Source organism: Pan troglodytes, chromosome 10 (assembly GCF_028858775.2).
Source record: "Pan troglodytes isolate AG18354 chromosome 10, NHGRI_mPanTro3-v2.0_pri, whole genome shotgun sequence".
NCBI lineage: Eukaryota > Metazoa > Chordata > Mammalia > Primates > Hominidae > Pan > Pan troglodytes.
In genome coordinates this window covers 89,848,834-89,863,669 of record NC_072408.2, presented here as the reverse complement: position 1 = coordinate 89,863,669, position 14,836 = coordinate 89,848,834, and the positions used below count along the sequence as shown (strand labels likewise).

At 35.1% G+C, this 14,836-nt stretch overlaps 1 protein-coding gene across 2 annotated transcripts in view; it reads right to left on the bottom strand.

Annotated features, from left to right (window-relative positions):
• The window catches only part of TMTC2 (transmembrane O-mannosyltransferase targeting cadherins 2), a 446,864-nt gene that overhangs the window by 78,827 nt on the left and 353,201 nt on the right, over positions 1-14,836 (bottom strand). For both annotated transcript variants that reach the window (XM_016923925.4, XM_016923926.4), the window contains one exon: positions 7,940-8,054. In XM_016923925.4, the coding sequence (XP_016779414.2) occupies positions 7,940-8,054 (115 nt within the window). The remainder of the gene's footprint in view (positions 1-7,939; positions 8,055-14,836) is intronic.

Genomic DNA, 14,836 nt, shown 5'->3' with positions numbered 1-14,836 from the left:
AATTATTATTATTAACCACATTTTAAAAATGAGGATAATGCAAAAACAGTGCCAGAAACTCACTTTCTTACTTCCTGAAATATCTCATTTTTAAAAGCTCACAATTAGATATAGTGGACACTTTTCCCAAGTGTCCAAGTATTAAGAGAAGGCTTTGAAGGTGGGTGAAGAGGAAAGCAGTGGCTCTGCAAGAAATCTTGCTGGCCAGATGTAAACAACTTTGCATTCTGACCAAAACACACTTTACAAAGCCAGGAATGAGGTAGCGAGAAGGAAAAGTCATTCATACCAGGAACCCACAATGGATCCAGATGGGCAACTTGCTCCATTTAACATGCCACCCTAGGAGTCAACATTGTTATGTCACATATCTGGAGCATTAAATATTTAATCCCTATGCCAACAATAGACAACAACTAGAGACTCAGACGGAGGCTCCTTTCTCATTCCCAACTCCTACCTATCATAGCTGTTGGGACCTCCCACTCTTCACATTACCTCTGGTCTCTCAGGGCCAGGAAGGGTAAGGAAGAAGAAAAAAGTCCACACAGTATTTGTGAACTGGACTAGGAAGTAAACCCTGAATTCCCAAGAAATCACTGGAGTGAGTTGATTATATTTTAAGTCTTTAGATTCAGGGTCTTTTGTTTTGTTGGTTGGTTTTGTTTTTTTGCCATCAGTGAAAATATACTCTCAGATCGAAAGCAAACAGACAATAACAAAACTCATAAACAAATTTCATCATTTGCATACTGCGGAATTCCATTTTTGTACATGGGACTATAAAATTTGCATCTGTTAAATATATATATTTCTTATATCTAATTCCACTCCCTGGTGTTATTTTAGAAAAGTATATTTTGGAACACATGTTTATGGCCCAACAGTCTTATAAAGAAAGATGTAAAGAGAAAGTTGGGAATCAATAATGTAATAGAATAACAACTTAATATACCCTATGAAATGTCTGAAGCAAATCTGATTAAAAGAACCACTTACGATTAACCACATTTTTATGTATTCTGTGAGAATTATAAAATTGCTAAATTTAAAATTTCTTCTTTAGAAATATAAATAATAAAAACTAGTGGCATTTAGAAGTAAAACTCTCAACTACAATTATTAATAGTTGTGAATTGTCAATTTGAATTAAAAATTAATATAAAAACCACGGATACATACAAAAGATAATATTTCAGTAAAGTCTTGGTAATTATTTTCAAGAATAGCTTATGAGCATTTTTTTTTTTAAACTGGAGAGAGATTGTTGTTCATGTAACATAAAAACAGAGGAAAATAGCTGGGTTTTCCTAGATTCTTGCCAGGCTCTGATGCTTAGTTTTAAGTTACTCAAAGCAGTACTAAATTTTAATTCTAGTTGATATGTTATACAGTAGGAACAGAAGTAGAACTGAAATAATCAAAGACATAAAAATGTACAGAAGATCTTAAAATAGTGAAACCAGAGTCATACATATGTAAAAACAATGGAGCAGAAAAGATCCTTGCAATGAAACTTCTACAATAAATTGTTTATGACCATTAAGCCTTCTTAGATGAAAACTTCTCTGTCAAGACAGAAAATGGCTTCTGAATTTTAAAGGAAAAGAGTAGAGCGGTAAAGAAAAAGTGTAGCAGTAAGAAGAAAAAACTACACTGACAATATAATTTTTTAAAAAGTCCCTCTGAGAAATTCCTTGATGCCCCATGACAGTTTAAGACTATTCTTTCACGGCCTCAAACTGTTCAGGGGCTGCTAAGGGCAGAGTTAAACCCATATCTAGAAAGATTATATAATTATGTGTAGTGGGAAAAATTAAAAGAGAGGGTATGTGTATCGGCAATGTCAACTGTTATATTCACATGTAGTAAATTACCACTTAGGTTCAAGGTGTAATGTTTGGATGAGGAGAAGGAATTGCAATGGGTGAAAGAGAAACGGCAGGATAGAACTTGCCTGAAGTGGTGGTCCAAGAATCAACGTTCTAAGCTTCTCCTGGGATTTGCTAGAAGCGTAAAATCACAAGTACTACCCCAATCTACTAAATCATAGCATGCATTTTAACAACATCCCCAGGTGTTCACTTGCACATTAATATTGGAAAGGCACAGGGTTGAAAGATGCCCACCTTCAACCTCATCTGCCACCTCACTTTGCTCTGAAGACCCTATGGCCCATTACAGCATGGTTGAAATAAGAGCCTTTTGATTGTAAATTGGAAGTAAAATATAACTGAAAAATCCAGTGACTTACGCGTGGTTTTGGTAAGTTTGGAATTGTTAAGGAAGAAAATGTATGGTCCAGAGGGCGTTGGAAATATATACACATATCCCCAAGATACACATACATGTAAGCACACACAATCTGATTTGTGAAAACAATTTGATTGTTTTTTTTTTCTCATTTAAGAATTTAAATTTTATGTGACTTCCAGTAGAATGTATAAAGAAGTTAGCATTTCTAAATTTTATGTTTTCAATATATTGATTACATAATATTCTGTGATTTGAATATAAAAATTAAAAGATAATGATTCTTTCTCATATATTCACTCTGCTCTCTAGAAATTAGGGAAGAAATTAGAACCAGTTGGTATGGTAGAGTTTTGCTATTTTTACTACCTTTGGGGAACAGTGATAGTTTCCACCCTTAGGCCTAGAAAAAAGGAAAGTGCACACATCTCAGCTGCATGCGTGACCCACATCAGAGACTAAATCATGATGATACTTCTAAAAATGTTAATATCTCTTTGAGAATACAAAGTTGGAGTTCTCTCTCCAATGACTCTGTCTACTTTACAAAATTTATTATAAAAGTATAATTTAATAATATTGGAAAGCCCTCACTACTGAGCATTTATTTACACATTTCACAATCTGTTACTCTGTAAATTGTTTTCTCTATCAATAAAGTCAAGAATCATAGCATGTAAGCCATCAGTCAGGTGTAAAATATGAGGGAGCCAATGTGACAAAGTAAAAACAGTATCATACTACATTAAGCCTTAACACCTGCTTTACCAATGGTAAATACAGAGAAGAGTATTGACTTTGAGTCTCACTATGCTCATCTATAAGATAGGAAGATTTATAACGTTTACTTCACAGATGTACACTCAGAGGTAACAGAGTGACAGACATAAAAGCAAAGTATAGTGCCAGGCAGACAGAAGATGTTTGAACAAATGCTACTTTTATCCCTTACCCTGTAAGTAGATTAAACACACACACACACACACCCCTTCCACTAGAGCCTATGAATGCTGTAAACCATGTACAGTTTGTTTTTAGTGCCTCTATATTTCCTCTCAGATATCAAATATCTTCATGTACTCTCCAGCTTCCAGTTCTTCGGAAAAGCTGAATAAATCCATTCAGAGAAAATGTTTCTAATAGAATACATGATTCAATAGTTTCTTCTCATAACGCTATAGATATAACTCTACTGTGTTCTAGCATTTTAAATTCCTTTATTTTCCTTTAATGATAACCAATCTGCTTTTTTATGCTCTCATCTGGAAGCATCTAGTAACTTTTCACTTTGTTTGAAGTACTAAAAATGTCACCATGTATTGTCAACATTCTTTATGAGAGGCCACTCAACATCTGTGATCATCTTCCCTATGAATACATTTGGTAATCAGCCAGAACAAGGATCCCACATTCTCAAGCAAGGCAGAAGCCAGAAATTCACTGATCTTCTAACTTTCGTTTAGCACAGGACTCAGTTTCCACTCACCAGATGCAATCTCAAGAGAATGGAATTCAGAGGTAAGCATAATGGGAAGCAGCTAGGCCCAGGAGAATCATCTTCTAATAAATGTGATGCACACTCTGCTGGGTTCCTTGTGGGTGATGGTGGCACAGCTCCTGAACTGTAAAAGCTGCTGAGCCCAAGGGAATTCTGGGTGGTTGAGAATTATTCCTAGCTGTGTAGAGTAGAGCTCCCAACCCCACTGGTAGAGTCTGTAGGTTATAGAACACTCTTTAGAAAATCTTGTTGCTGCACAAAATAGCAAGAATGATTCTTTAGTACACAACTAAAAGCTGGTCTTTACATGAAAACAGCTTAGAAACAAACCATTTTCATTGATTTTGCCTTCATTATGATGAATGAAGATCATCCTATTTTGGAAATTTTCTCTATCTCTGGATAATTCTTTATCTACTCTATGCTCTTTTTCAGAAATTCTGTTCTTATTAACATTTACATATACACAAATAAAATCATATATAGCATATATGCTATATAAAACTACATGCACAAATATACAGTATGTAATTATATATGCATATTTATACATAAATAAAACTATCATATTATGTATACTATATATATAAATGACATATAATTATATACACATATATAATTATGAGCATATATAGTATGTGGAACTATACAAACATATATGTAATTACAAGTGTAATTACTTATAATTATGCATGTGAGTTCCCAATCTATCCTCCAATCTTTTATTCAGTCACCATTTTCATGTTTTTAGTATTTTGCATCAATTTCTGGGGAAATATTTATAGCTTCTAGTTAAATTATTAGCTCATTAATTGTACACTACCTCCATTGCTGTTATACATTCAGAGACCCTATTAATCTCTTAGTAATCTTTTCCTGACATTATAATGTTCCTATTTCTACTTACCTATTTCTTTGCACAGACATATTTTGTATCAGCTAAGTTAGGTTATACTTTGGGAATAAATACCTTCTAAGTCTCACTGAATTAAGACAACAAAGTTTACTTCTCACTCATTGAACCTATCCAGCACAGGTGAGGAGGGAGGTTTGTCTCTCTTTCATCACTTAGGGATCTACGTTTCCACAATTTCTAAGTCAGAGAAAGGGAAAAGCACTGAGTCTTAGAGCTTTGGCTCAAAAATGCCACACATCACATTCACACACATTCATTGACAAATAAGACGCATGCAGGACTTCAGCTTCAAGGAAGGCAGGAAAGTGCAATCCTACTGTGGTTCTCTAAAACAAAGGGCCAAGCAAACTTTCTGAATGACATTAATACTACTTCCACCTCAGAGTGTTCTTGTGAAGCACTTTGATGACAAGAATTTAGAGACCCTCTAAGAGGCTCTTATGTTTTTAATGTAAACCTGCTTCACTGAGGCCCTTTATTTTGATACCTCTGACTTGTCATTCTTATCTGAACTGCCAAATTGAATAATATATTTCAAAACTTTATATTAGCTTATTCTACAGAGAAAGATCTTTGTCCATTTCTGGTAGCTGAAATGGGTCTATTGGAAATTTCTCAAATTTCAAACCTCTTGAAGGTCCCAGTAAGATAAAGATTTGCCCCTTGATGGCTGGCCTCAGGATTTCACTTCTTCCAATCTAATCTCATTCAGATGGAATGACAATTTTTTCTTTTTGCTACATTTGTAACGAGCAGCTCCCGCTCCCCCTCCCCCTCCCCCCATTTATAGATTCTTTTGGTCATTACATTGGCAATTTGCCAAGAAAAGGTAAGTTAAATCAGTATGTTCAAACCTTTTCTTGAACTATAACTTTCCCTAAATTGCTGATTTGGGATAGTGGGTAAACCACTTATCCAGCGAACCAAGTGAGACACAACCAGGAGACACCCAGTCTCTCTCACACCCAAATGGTCACTAAACCCTGTCAATTTTGTCTCCTAAATATCTCTCAAAAGGACATAGTTCCTGAGAAAAGAATATCAAACTTAATTTAGAACTATGTGGCATCGCCCCCAGGAGAAAATTTACATGTAACATTAAATAAGCAAAATTTTGATAACTGACCATTTTGACAAAAGCATATTCAAGGGGAAACCAATAACCTTTCTTACTCCTTTAGGCAAACAAAGCCCTGAATGTTCTCAACTGATAAGAAAACAGACTGGTATTCAGCTTGACAGCAAGCACTACAGAAAAGCTTGAATTTGACAGAGGTGAAAAACAGAAAAGCTAAGTAAAAACATTCACGAAGACTGCCATCCAGTTGAGTAGGAGAAAGTCAGGCTGCTGTGGTCACTCTTGCAGTCAATATAGGAGGGCACCGACTGACTGCAACTTAATGATGGATGCAGACCAGAGAAAGCTGGAGAGGAGGTTCTGAAAATAAATCCTAAAGATTTCCTCACTGCCAGTATATAACAAAAACTTTCCACTGGTTTCTAGCACTAAGGCAACTAAGAAAAAATCGTAAGTGATGTCTTTAACAAGGACTTTATTTTGTAATACACTTATAATGGGTTTCTATTGGTAGACCTTGAATTTCAGACATGGATTTAATATGTAGCAAAATGCCTTGTTGATAAAAGTATCTGTTATTATCAAGATGAATTTGCCTGTCTGTATTTGTGCTTTCCCATTCTTGCAAATTGTTTATTGTGGCTGAAAGCATAGTGTTTTATTCATGAGGAACAAAAAGTCCTTATCTCTGTAACGGTACCTAACCTTGTCACACAAATTGAGGTGTCTTTTAAAAATTATCTTTGCATTGAAGGCTCTTGCAGATTGGTTTCAGTTTATTTTATAAATATACCAATAGTCAATTGAATCCTGATTTCCCTTTGTAGGTGTCAGCTTTCTTGAGTTCATCACAAAACAAGTACTTTAGGGATGCTAACATTAATGTTGAATTATGACATTCAACTAAAATGTCTCTGTATTATTTTTTATAACTACAGGTGAATCTACAATCATCTTAAAAGCTAAAAAAAGTAGTCCTTCTACTTTTTTCAAATGTCCTCATTTTAAAAATTGGATGTCACCATCCAATTGTGAACCAACTTCTCTGTTATTATTCTTCCCTTGTAAGAGTAATCTACGTAATTACAAATCTATCCCTGGAAGCCACGCACAGAGATGACAGTATAGAAGTCATTTAATGAAGCATTTAAGTAGGGATTTAATGAAGTGATATTCAAGTAAGAATATGGGAGGAGTTATATGTACATATATATATAACTAACATGACAAATAATGCTTTTTAAACAACGATATAAATCATTTGATTAAAACCAGTTAAAAACATCCTCCTTTAATCTAAAGAACCATTTATGGATGTACTGACTTTCTTTATATTCACACACAAAAAAACCTGATAATCTGGCCTTATATTTTAGTTTTTTTGCTCTCGTTGTAATTAGCCTTTGTAATAGTCTTCTGAAAACAGAAGAATTAAAAGTTAAAAAAAATGTATTGTTTCACGACAAAGCAATAGTGTTGATTACAGGGCTATTTTGAGAATTTCATGGGCCTTAAGTATACTTGTATTTGATAATCCTCTCCACTATTAAACATTAAAATGTATCCACATGCCACAGTCAATATAATTAACATAAAAACACAAATATTGAGATGCAGTTTACTGACATAATGTTTTGCTTTGGAGACATTTAATTAGACATGTATTATATTCCATTTTGCAGTTTCCTTTTTGTATTTTATGACTAGTAGTTTTTAGAGGGAAGGGAAAGGAGGTCGCAGTAATTTTCAGAAAGTCCTAAAAACTCATATGCCCTACACATGGTGCACATAGACCAGGGGAGTCCAATCTTTTGGCTTCCCTGGGCCACATTGGAAGAAGAATTGTCTTGGGGCCACACATAAAATACAGTAACACTAATAATAGCTGATGAGCTTAAAAAAAAAAAGAAAGAAAAAGCAAAGCACCTCATAATAATGTTTAAAGAAAGTTTATGAATTTGCATTGGAATGCATTCAAAGCTGTCCTGGGTCACATGTGGCCCGTGGGCCACCGGCTGGATAAGCTTGAATAGCCTATAATGAATACAATATTTCTAATTTTTTACATTACATAGTTAAGCAGCGTGATTGACTCACATTGAGAATGTGGAATAAGGTGTATGATGGGAAAATTCGTATAATTAATTACCTTCTCAAAGCCTAGGCTTTGAGGCACAGCAGCAAAAAAACTAACCTGAGCATGTGGGCAGCATTGAAGACAACATCAAACTCTGTGCTGTCTAGTTCAGCTGCTTTTTTTGCCATCTCAGCTGCTTCTATGAGACGAGCTTCTTCCAGAAGAAACTGACCTGAAAAGTATAAAAACCAGTGAGCTTCAACTCAGAAAATCCCATGAAACAATAAAGCTGTTATTAAAGAAAAATAAGTACAGTGGTAAAGGTGATTTGAAGCTAAGATTTAATAACATACTCATTATTTAAAGATTATTTATATGCCTTTTGCTTAACTATGGAACATTTCAAGGTTTCTATTTGCTAACTTAAACATTCTTTTTCTTAAAAAGAAATCGTCTATAGACTATTCAGCAAGATATAAGATGAATAAATTTAAAGCTATATTACAAATATGAGTTGAGCTGATTTCCATTGTTATTACATTAAAACAGCTCCTGTCTCTGATGCATATGTACAAACAGGTATATTCATATTGATGAATATGCATTTCTCATATTTAATATTAAATTACTGATAAACATAGGAAGGTAGGTTAAGCATTAATTTACTCAATTAGATTTAATAATAATTATGGAATAAATATTAACAAGTTCAGATTTGTGAGATTACTTTCAGGTTAGCTTTACAAGGTTAGAATTACTGCAGACAGAGTCACAGAACTCTTTCAACTGTACCTCAAAAATTATTATATAATGCTATCCCAGAAACATATTGTGAGGGTAAAGAAAACAAAAGTTAGGCCCAATTTTAATGCCATAAATATACAGACAGAGACAATAGGCCACTTTTTAAATTGAGATTGAACAGTAATGGTAGTAATGCTAAGCCTTATCAGATATGGATATTCAAATAAAAACCAAATTAAAGGATGACAAACATACGCTGAAGCCATCCATATAGTTGCCAGATTTTTCAAGTTGTGGTATAATTATTATCTCTTCCTGTTTGAGGTTTCATGTTTGTTTAAAGTTCAAGAATTTAAAAGTAATAAAAATAGTTATAAAAATGATTAAGTTCTGAGTTGCACACAAAAACATAAAATTTGAAAATGTCAAGAAGACATATACACAGCCAACAAGCATGTGAAAAAATGCTCAATATCCCTAATCATTAGAGAAATGCAAATCAAAACCACAATGAGATACCATCTCACACCAGTCAGAATGGCTATTATTAAAAAGTCAAAAAATAACAGATGCTGGCAAGGTTGCAGAGAAAAGGGAAGGCTTATACACTACTGGTGGGAATGTAAACTAGTTCAGCTTCTGTGGAAAGCAGTATGCTGATTTCTCAAAGAACTTAAAACAGAATTACCATTTTACACAGCAATCCCATTATTGTGTACATACGCGAAATAATAGAAATCGTTCTATCATAGACACATGCATGTATATGTTCATTGTTAACAGTAGTCACAATAGCAAAGACGTGGAATTAACCTAAATGCTCATCAATGGTAGAATGGATAAAGAAAATGTGGTATACACACACCATGGAATACTATGCAGCCACAAAAAAGAATGAGATCATGTCCTCTGCAGTAACCTGGGTGGAGCTGGAGGCCATAATCTGAAGCAAACTAACACAGGAACAGAAAACCAAACACCACCTTGTTCTCACTTATAAGTGGGAGCTAAACATTGAGTACATGTGGACACAAAAAGGGAACAATGGACACAAGGAGCTACTTGAGGGTGGAAGTTGGGAGGGGGAAGATCAAAAAACTGCCCCTTGGGTACTATGCTTATTACTAGAGTGATGAAATAATCTGTCCACCAAGCCCTTGTGACACACAATTTACCTACATAGCAAACCTGCACGTGTATCCCACACGTGTACCATGCATGTGTAACCTGTATGTGAACCTAAAATAAAAGGGACAGATAAAAACAAAAAAAATAAAAATGCTAAATGCTCTCTAGTGGCTAAAGAGCCCATTATTTACTGTTTATTTAATGAATATTATAAATTGTCTTCTAATGCAAAAGACCATTTCTTCAATAAAAAAGAAATACCTCTATTTTAAGGATTTAAAATAAACCGCAGCTGGCTGGATGCAGTGGCTCACGCCTGTAATCCCAGCACTTTGGGAGGCCAAGGCAGGTGGATCACCAGAGGTCTGGAGTTCGAGACCAGCCTGGCCAACATGGTGAAAACCAGTCTCTATCAAAAATACAAAAATTAGCCGGGCACAGTGGTGGGTGCCTGCAGTCCCAGCTACTAGGGTGTCCGAGGCAGGAGAATTGCTTGAACCCGGGAGGCGGAGGTTGCAGTGAGCTGAGATTGCGCCATTGCACTTCAGTCTGGGCGACAGAGTGAGACCCTGTCGTTCATTCATAAATAAATAAATAAATAAATAAATGCCACTGCTTGTATTTAAGTATTTCTAAACTTCAGTTAGTAAACAATGCTGAGTAAAGGTAAGCCTACGATTATAAAGACTTTCTGTTTTTTTCAAAAGCAAGTGACAAAATTTTAAGACTAAGACTTGGAGATCACTCATCTATTTCTACAAAAAGTTTCATATCACTTTCTTAGTTTGTCGCCTAACATTCTGTGGCTTTCTTATCTCCAGAACAAATAAACACTAATTCTTGGGTTAGAAAATTAAGAAAACAGAATTATAAATAAGTTACATTTATAAATAAAAAACACATTACTTATGAAATACTTGTATATGCTAACTCTACAGATACAGATATGAAATTTAAATATATGGTGCTTTTTTATATAACAGTAAAATAAGAATCAGATAATCTGTGGCATAATGAAATATTCTTATCTCCTCATATATAGCTTCATAAAGATTGCCAGGCTAACCCCATCCTTCAGTCAGTTATAGTTATTATAAACTGCTTTTTAAATTAAAACACAATATTAATTACTACTTGTATTCAAAACATAATATTTAAGCAAATGCATTAATACATTATGTGGTATTCAAACAAAGGATAATGTAGGAAATTATTAATTGTTCTTTTCCTTTACAGGCAGCTATTAACTCTGAAATGTAATCTATATAAATAGTTAGAAAAATGTAACAATTAAGTAATGATACCCATAACAAGGGGTCCCTTTACAAGCAATGTCCAGGGCAAAGCCTTTGAAGCTTTAGCAATGCCAAATGCATCTTTGCTGTTCAACAACAAAAAAGGAAATATTGTTAATTTTGTAAAATCAAATTAACTATTTTTATCATCATTTAATAATATTTCTTTATGCTTTAAATTAGCTTTGCCATGCAACATGTGATTTGTAAACAATTTCCAAAAACTACATGGAACATATAATTTTTAGTAGGGTAAATGGTGACAGAAAAAAATTCCGATATGATCATTTTATAACTGCAAAATTCATTCACCATATTAATATTCAGAAAAACAATGTCACAACACATCAGTTAGGTATCTGGATATTTTCCTCTATTCTGTTCTCAACAGGCCACAAATCTCAATAGTCCCACATTAGTGTTCTGCTATGTGATAAAGGCACAGAATATTATGGAATGTGAATCATCTGGCTGGTATTTTTTAAACTGAATTTGAATATTTCAAACAAAAGTGAAAGTAAATTATTATTCTGCTACATTACATTGAAATATCGCCGAGAACTGATGGAAAATAGAGCAATAAACATTTTGAATACATAGAACTTGTGTTTGTACAGGGAAACAAAGAATAGTAGGTTTCTTCCTAAGAACTACTCAAAGAACCTAAAGTGATATGTTATTGGGGCAATAATAAGAAACAAAATTTTCCCTTGCCCCTCTGGAAGACTTTACCTCACATCACCCCTCTCCCATCAGCTTTATCTATTACCACTTCCACCAGACACTAGCCCCTTCAAACTATTAATTGGGCTTCCCATAGTGGAACCTACTGCTTCCCATCTTTGTCCGGAACTTGCAGCCACTAAGATCTCTCAGCCTCTAAGTTTGTCCCATCCCAATCTCCAGTTCTGTCTGGCCTACCCATTGTAAAAAGATAGCTTTCATTTTTATGCCCAAAACATTTCCTTCTTAGTGACGCCTTCTTAGACCAGTTTCCAACAATGTTAGGATTGCTTATGATTTAGGTTCACTGAAATATAATTTACCAACTAAATTAGAGCACCTAGAAGAGTAAAAGGGAGTATTAATTATGCTGAAGCAAGGGTGGAAATCAGAATTGTCCCAATATGGTCACCCCACTTTTAGCACATGTGGCAGAATGTGGATCTCAGTCCTCTCATCTTCTTCACTACTGGGAACTGAACTATTTGTACAATAAGGCATTGAATCGCTGCTAGCAGAAGTAATAAATATGGCAAGAAAGACAGGTGCTCTTCCTTGAAGAATTACTGTTAAGCCCATCAAGACTGAGACAAGCCCCAAGTTTCAGTGAGTAGGAACAGCTAATGAGGCTCAGGTAGTGCAGGTATACTACAAGGTAGAGCCAGGACTAAAGGAAAGAGAAACTCGATTACGGCAGGCACTTTGGAGAGTCTGTCTAGACTGATGGATTCTACAGGGCCTGCAAAGTTACCTTTTTCATTAGTCTCTAGCTTTAGAGCACAACAGAATGACCTGGAGGACTTGAACTAAAATAGAGAGCAAGGCACCATCCGCAGAATTTCAGATTCAGTGGGTTTGGATAGCGCCTGAGATTTGCATTTTTAACAAGTTCCCTGGTGATGCTGATGCTGCCAGTTTAGTGTCCATACTTTGAGAATCAGTGTCTTATGGGAAAAACAAAATAAAAGTTTTTCACCATACTTTGGACTCTGATGACATCTGGGATTAGCTAGCAGGCTGAGCTCTTCTGGTAATCATTTGCATCTGGCATTGTGGCGAATCCGTATGGGTCTACAGCAACCTCAGCTCTTGCCTCCTGAGAAGAATGAATTCGACAGAGGGGGATAAGGCAGAAGGAGATACCGAGGCATGTTTTAGAGCAGAAGTGACAGTTTAGTAAAAAGCTTTAGAACAGTAATAAAAGGCAGGAAAGTACACTTGGGAGAGGGCTAAGTGGGTGACTTGAAAGGCAAGTGTGAGGCCTGACCTTTTGACTTGGGGTTTTATAGGCTGGCATACTTCTGGGGTGATATGTTACTTCTCCCCACTCGCACAACTCCTGAGATCTTATCAGGAAGGTGCTGAGCATCACTTTCAGGTGTTTTCTGTCTATTAGGAACCAGCTTTCCCTTGTGCCACCTGTGAACAATTATTACTTTAGAGAAACAGTTAAAAACTGCCTGATCATCACCTGATGGTTGCCAGACACTCCTGAGGGTGTGTGTGTGTGTGTGTGTGTGTGTGTGTGTGTGTGTGTGTGCAGGAGCCCTTTCCTGCCCTATAAGCGACCAGCTATCTATAACAGCATTGTCTTCCCTAATTATGGGGCATAATGACTAGTTTACACATATGTGTATAGATAGATAGATGTATATAAATAAGACATTCATTGAATATCAGTTTACTTTCTAAAAGTCATTAAAATAAGGAAAGGTAAAAGTTTTATCCTTCACAGGGAACAATAGATTTCTGAGAAACCACTTCTTTTTCATATACAGCAAACACATTCTATGATTTGATAACTGAGTCGAATTACAAATTAAAAAAGCACAAACAGCGTAAGTAAAATTAATTTTGTTCTCATGTGTGTACTGTTGCTACTACACTTCATTTCTTTGGTTGTAATTTGTCTTACCCAAGCTTATTATCATCTTAATAATCACAAATTACAGGGAGAAAAAAATGAAAAAAATGAGATGAGAAATTATTTTTTAAAGTAATTTGAGTAGGGAAAACCAGATGATATAAAATAAGGAAGCATTCTCTAGAGATCCAGAGACAAAGAGCATAAAATCTCCTCATGGGCTAAAGTGGGAAAAGGGAAAGAGCAATTGTTTTGTATTGAACTGTTTCAACATCAGAGTAATACCATTTCTTCTCTGGACAATTCTCTCACTGAACCATTTAAAGTACTCAGTAGATTTTTACCAACATTTCAATATGACAAACTTGCGAAGACCAATCTTTCATTAATTCCTGGATTTAAAAAGCTGTCTGCAATGCAGAAATCCATAAAAATGTAAGCTGGCCTTAAGCCATAGGCTCAAATCCTGCTTTGTAAAAATTCTACATATAAACTCCCTAGATTAATTGTGACTGGCATTTTTTACTAAAATATTATAAAAATTCACTCAGGATCAATGCAACTAAAGAGCTAAAACAATTTGCAATAGGTGTTATGATACAATTCTCTTTAGAAAAAAATCATTCATATGTAGCTTTAAAACTGTTCAAAATCAAATAAAAATATTTTTTATAAAACAACTAGAAAACAGCATTTGCATTAAAGTGGTTGTCCTTGGAAGATGACATTTGATCATAGAAATGTGTCCAGAATCATCTGAACTCTATTGATACCATTCTGTCTCAAGCCACCACATCACCCTGGATGACAGCAATAACCTCCTAAATAGTGCCCATACTTCTATCCAGAGGGTGTTCTCAAAACGGCAGTCTGAGTGATCTTGGTAAAATGGAAATCGGATTGTTATTCTACAGCTGATTCAAGAACCCTTACACTGGCCTACACAGCTTGCTATGATCAGCACAGGTTCTTCCCCACCCTCTCTTACTGTTTCTGTAATACATCAGAGGAACAATGGCTCCTGGTTCAGAGTCTTTTCACTCACTATTACCTCTACCTGCAATGTTCTTTCCCCAGATATCCCAGTGGTCTTCTCTCTTACTTATTGGCACACTTTGGAGATTTAATAAATGCATGTTCAATGAAAGGACTGAACCAACTAATATTAATAATATCTCTATGTGGCTCTCATCTTCAAGAGCAAGCTAGAACCTATCCAGCATTTATCACCAGAAATTTTCCTATTCATATTTCCATATC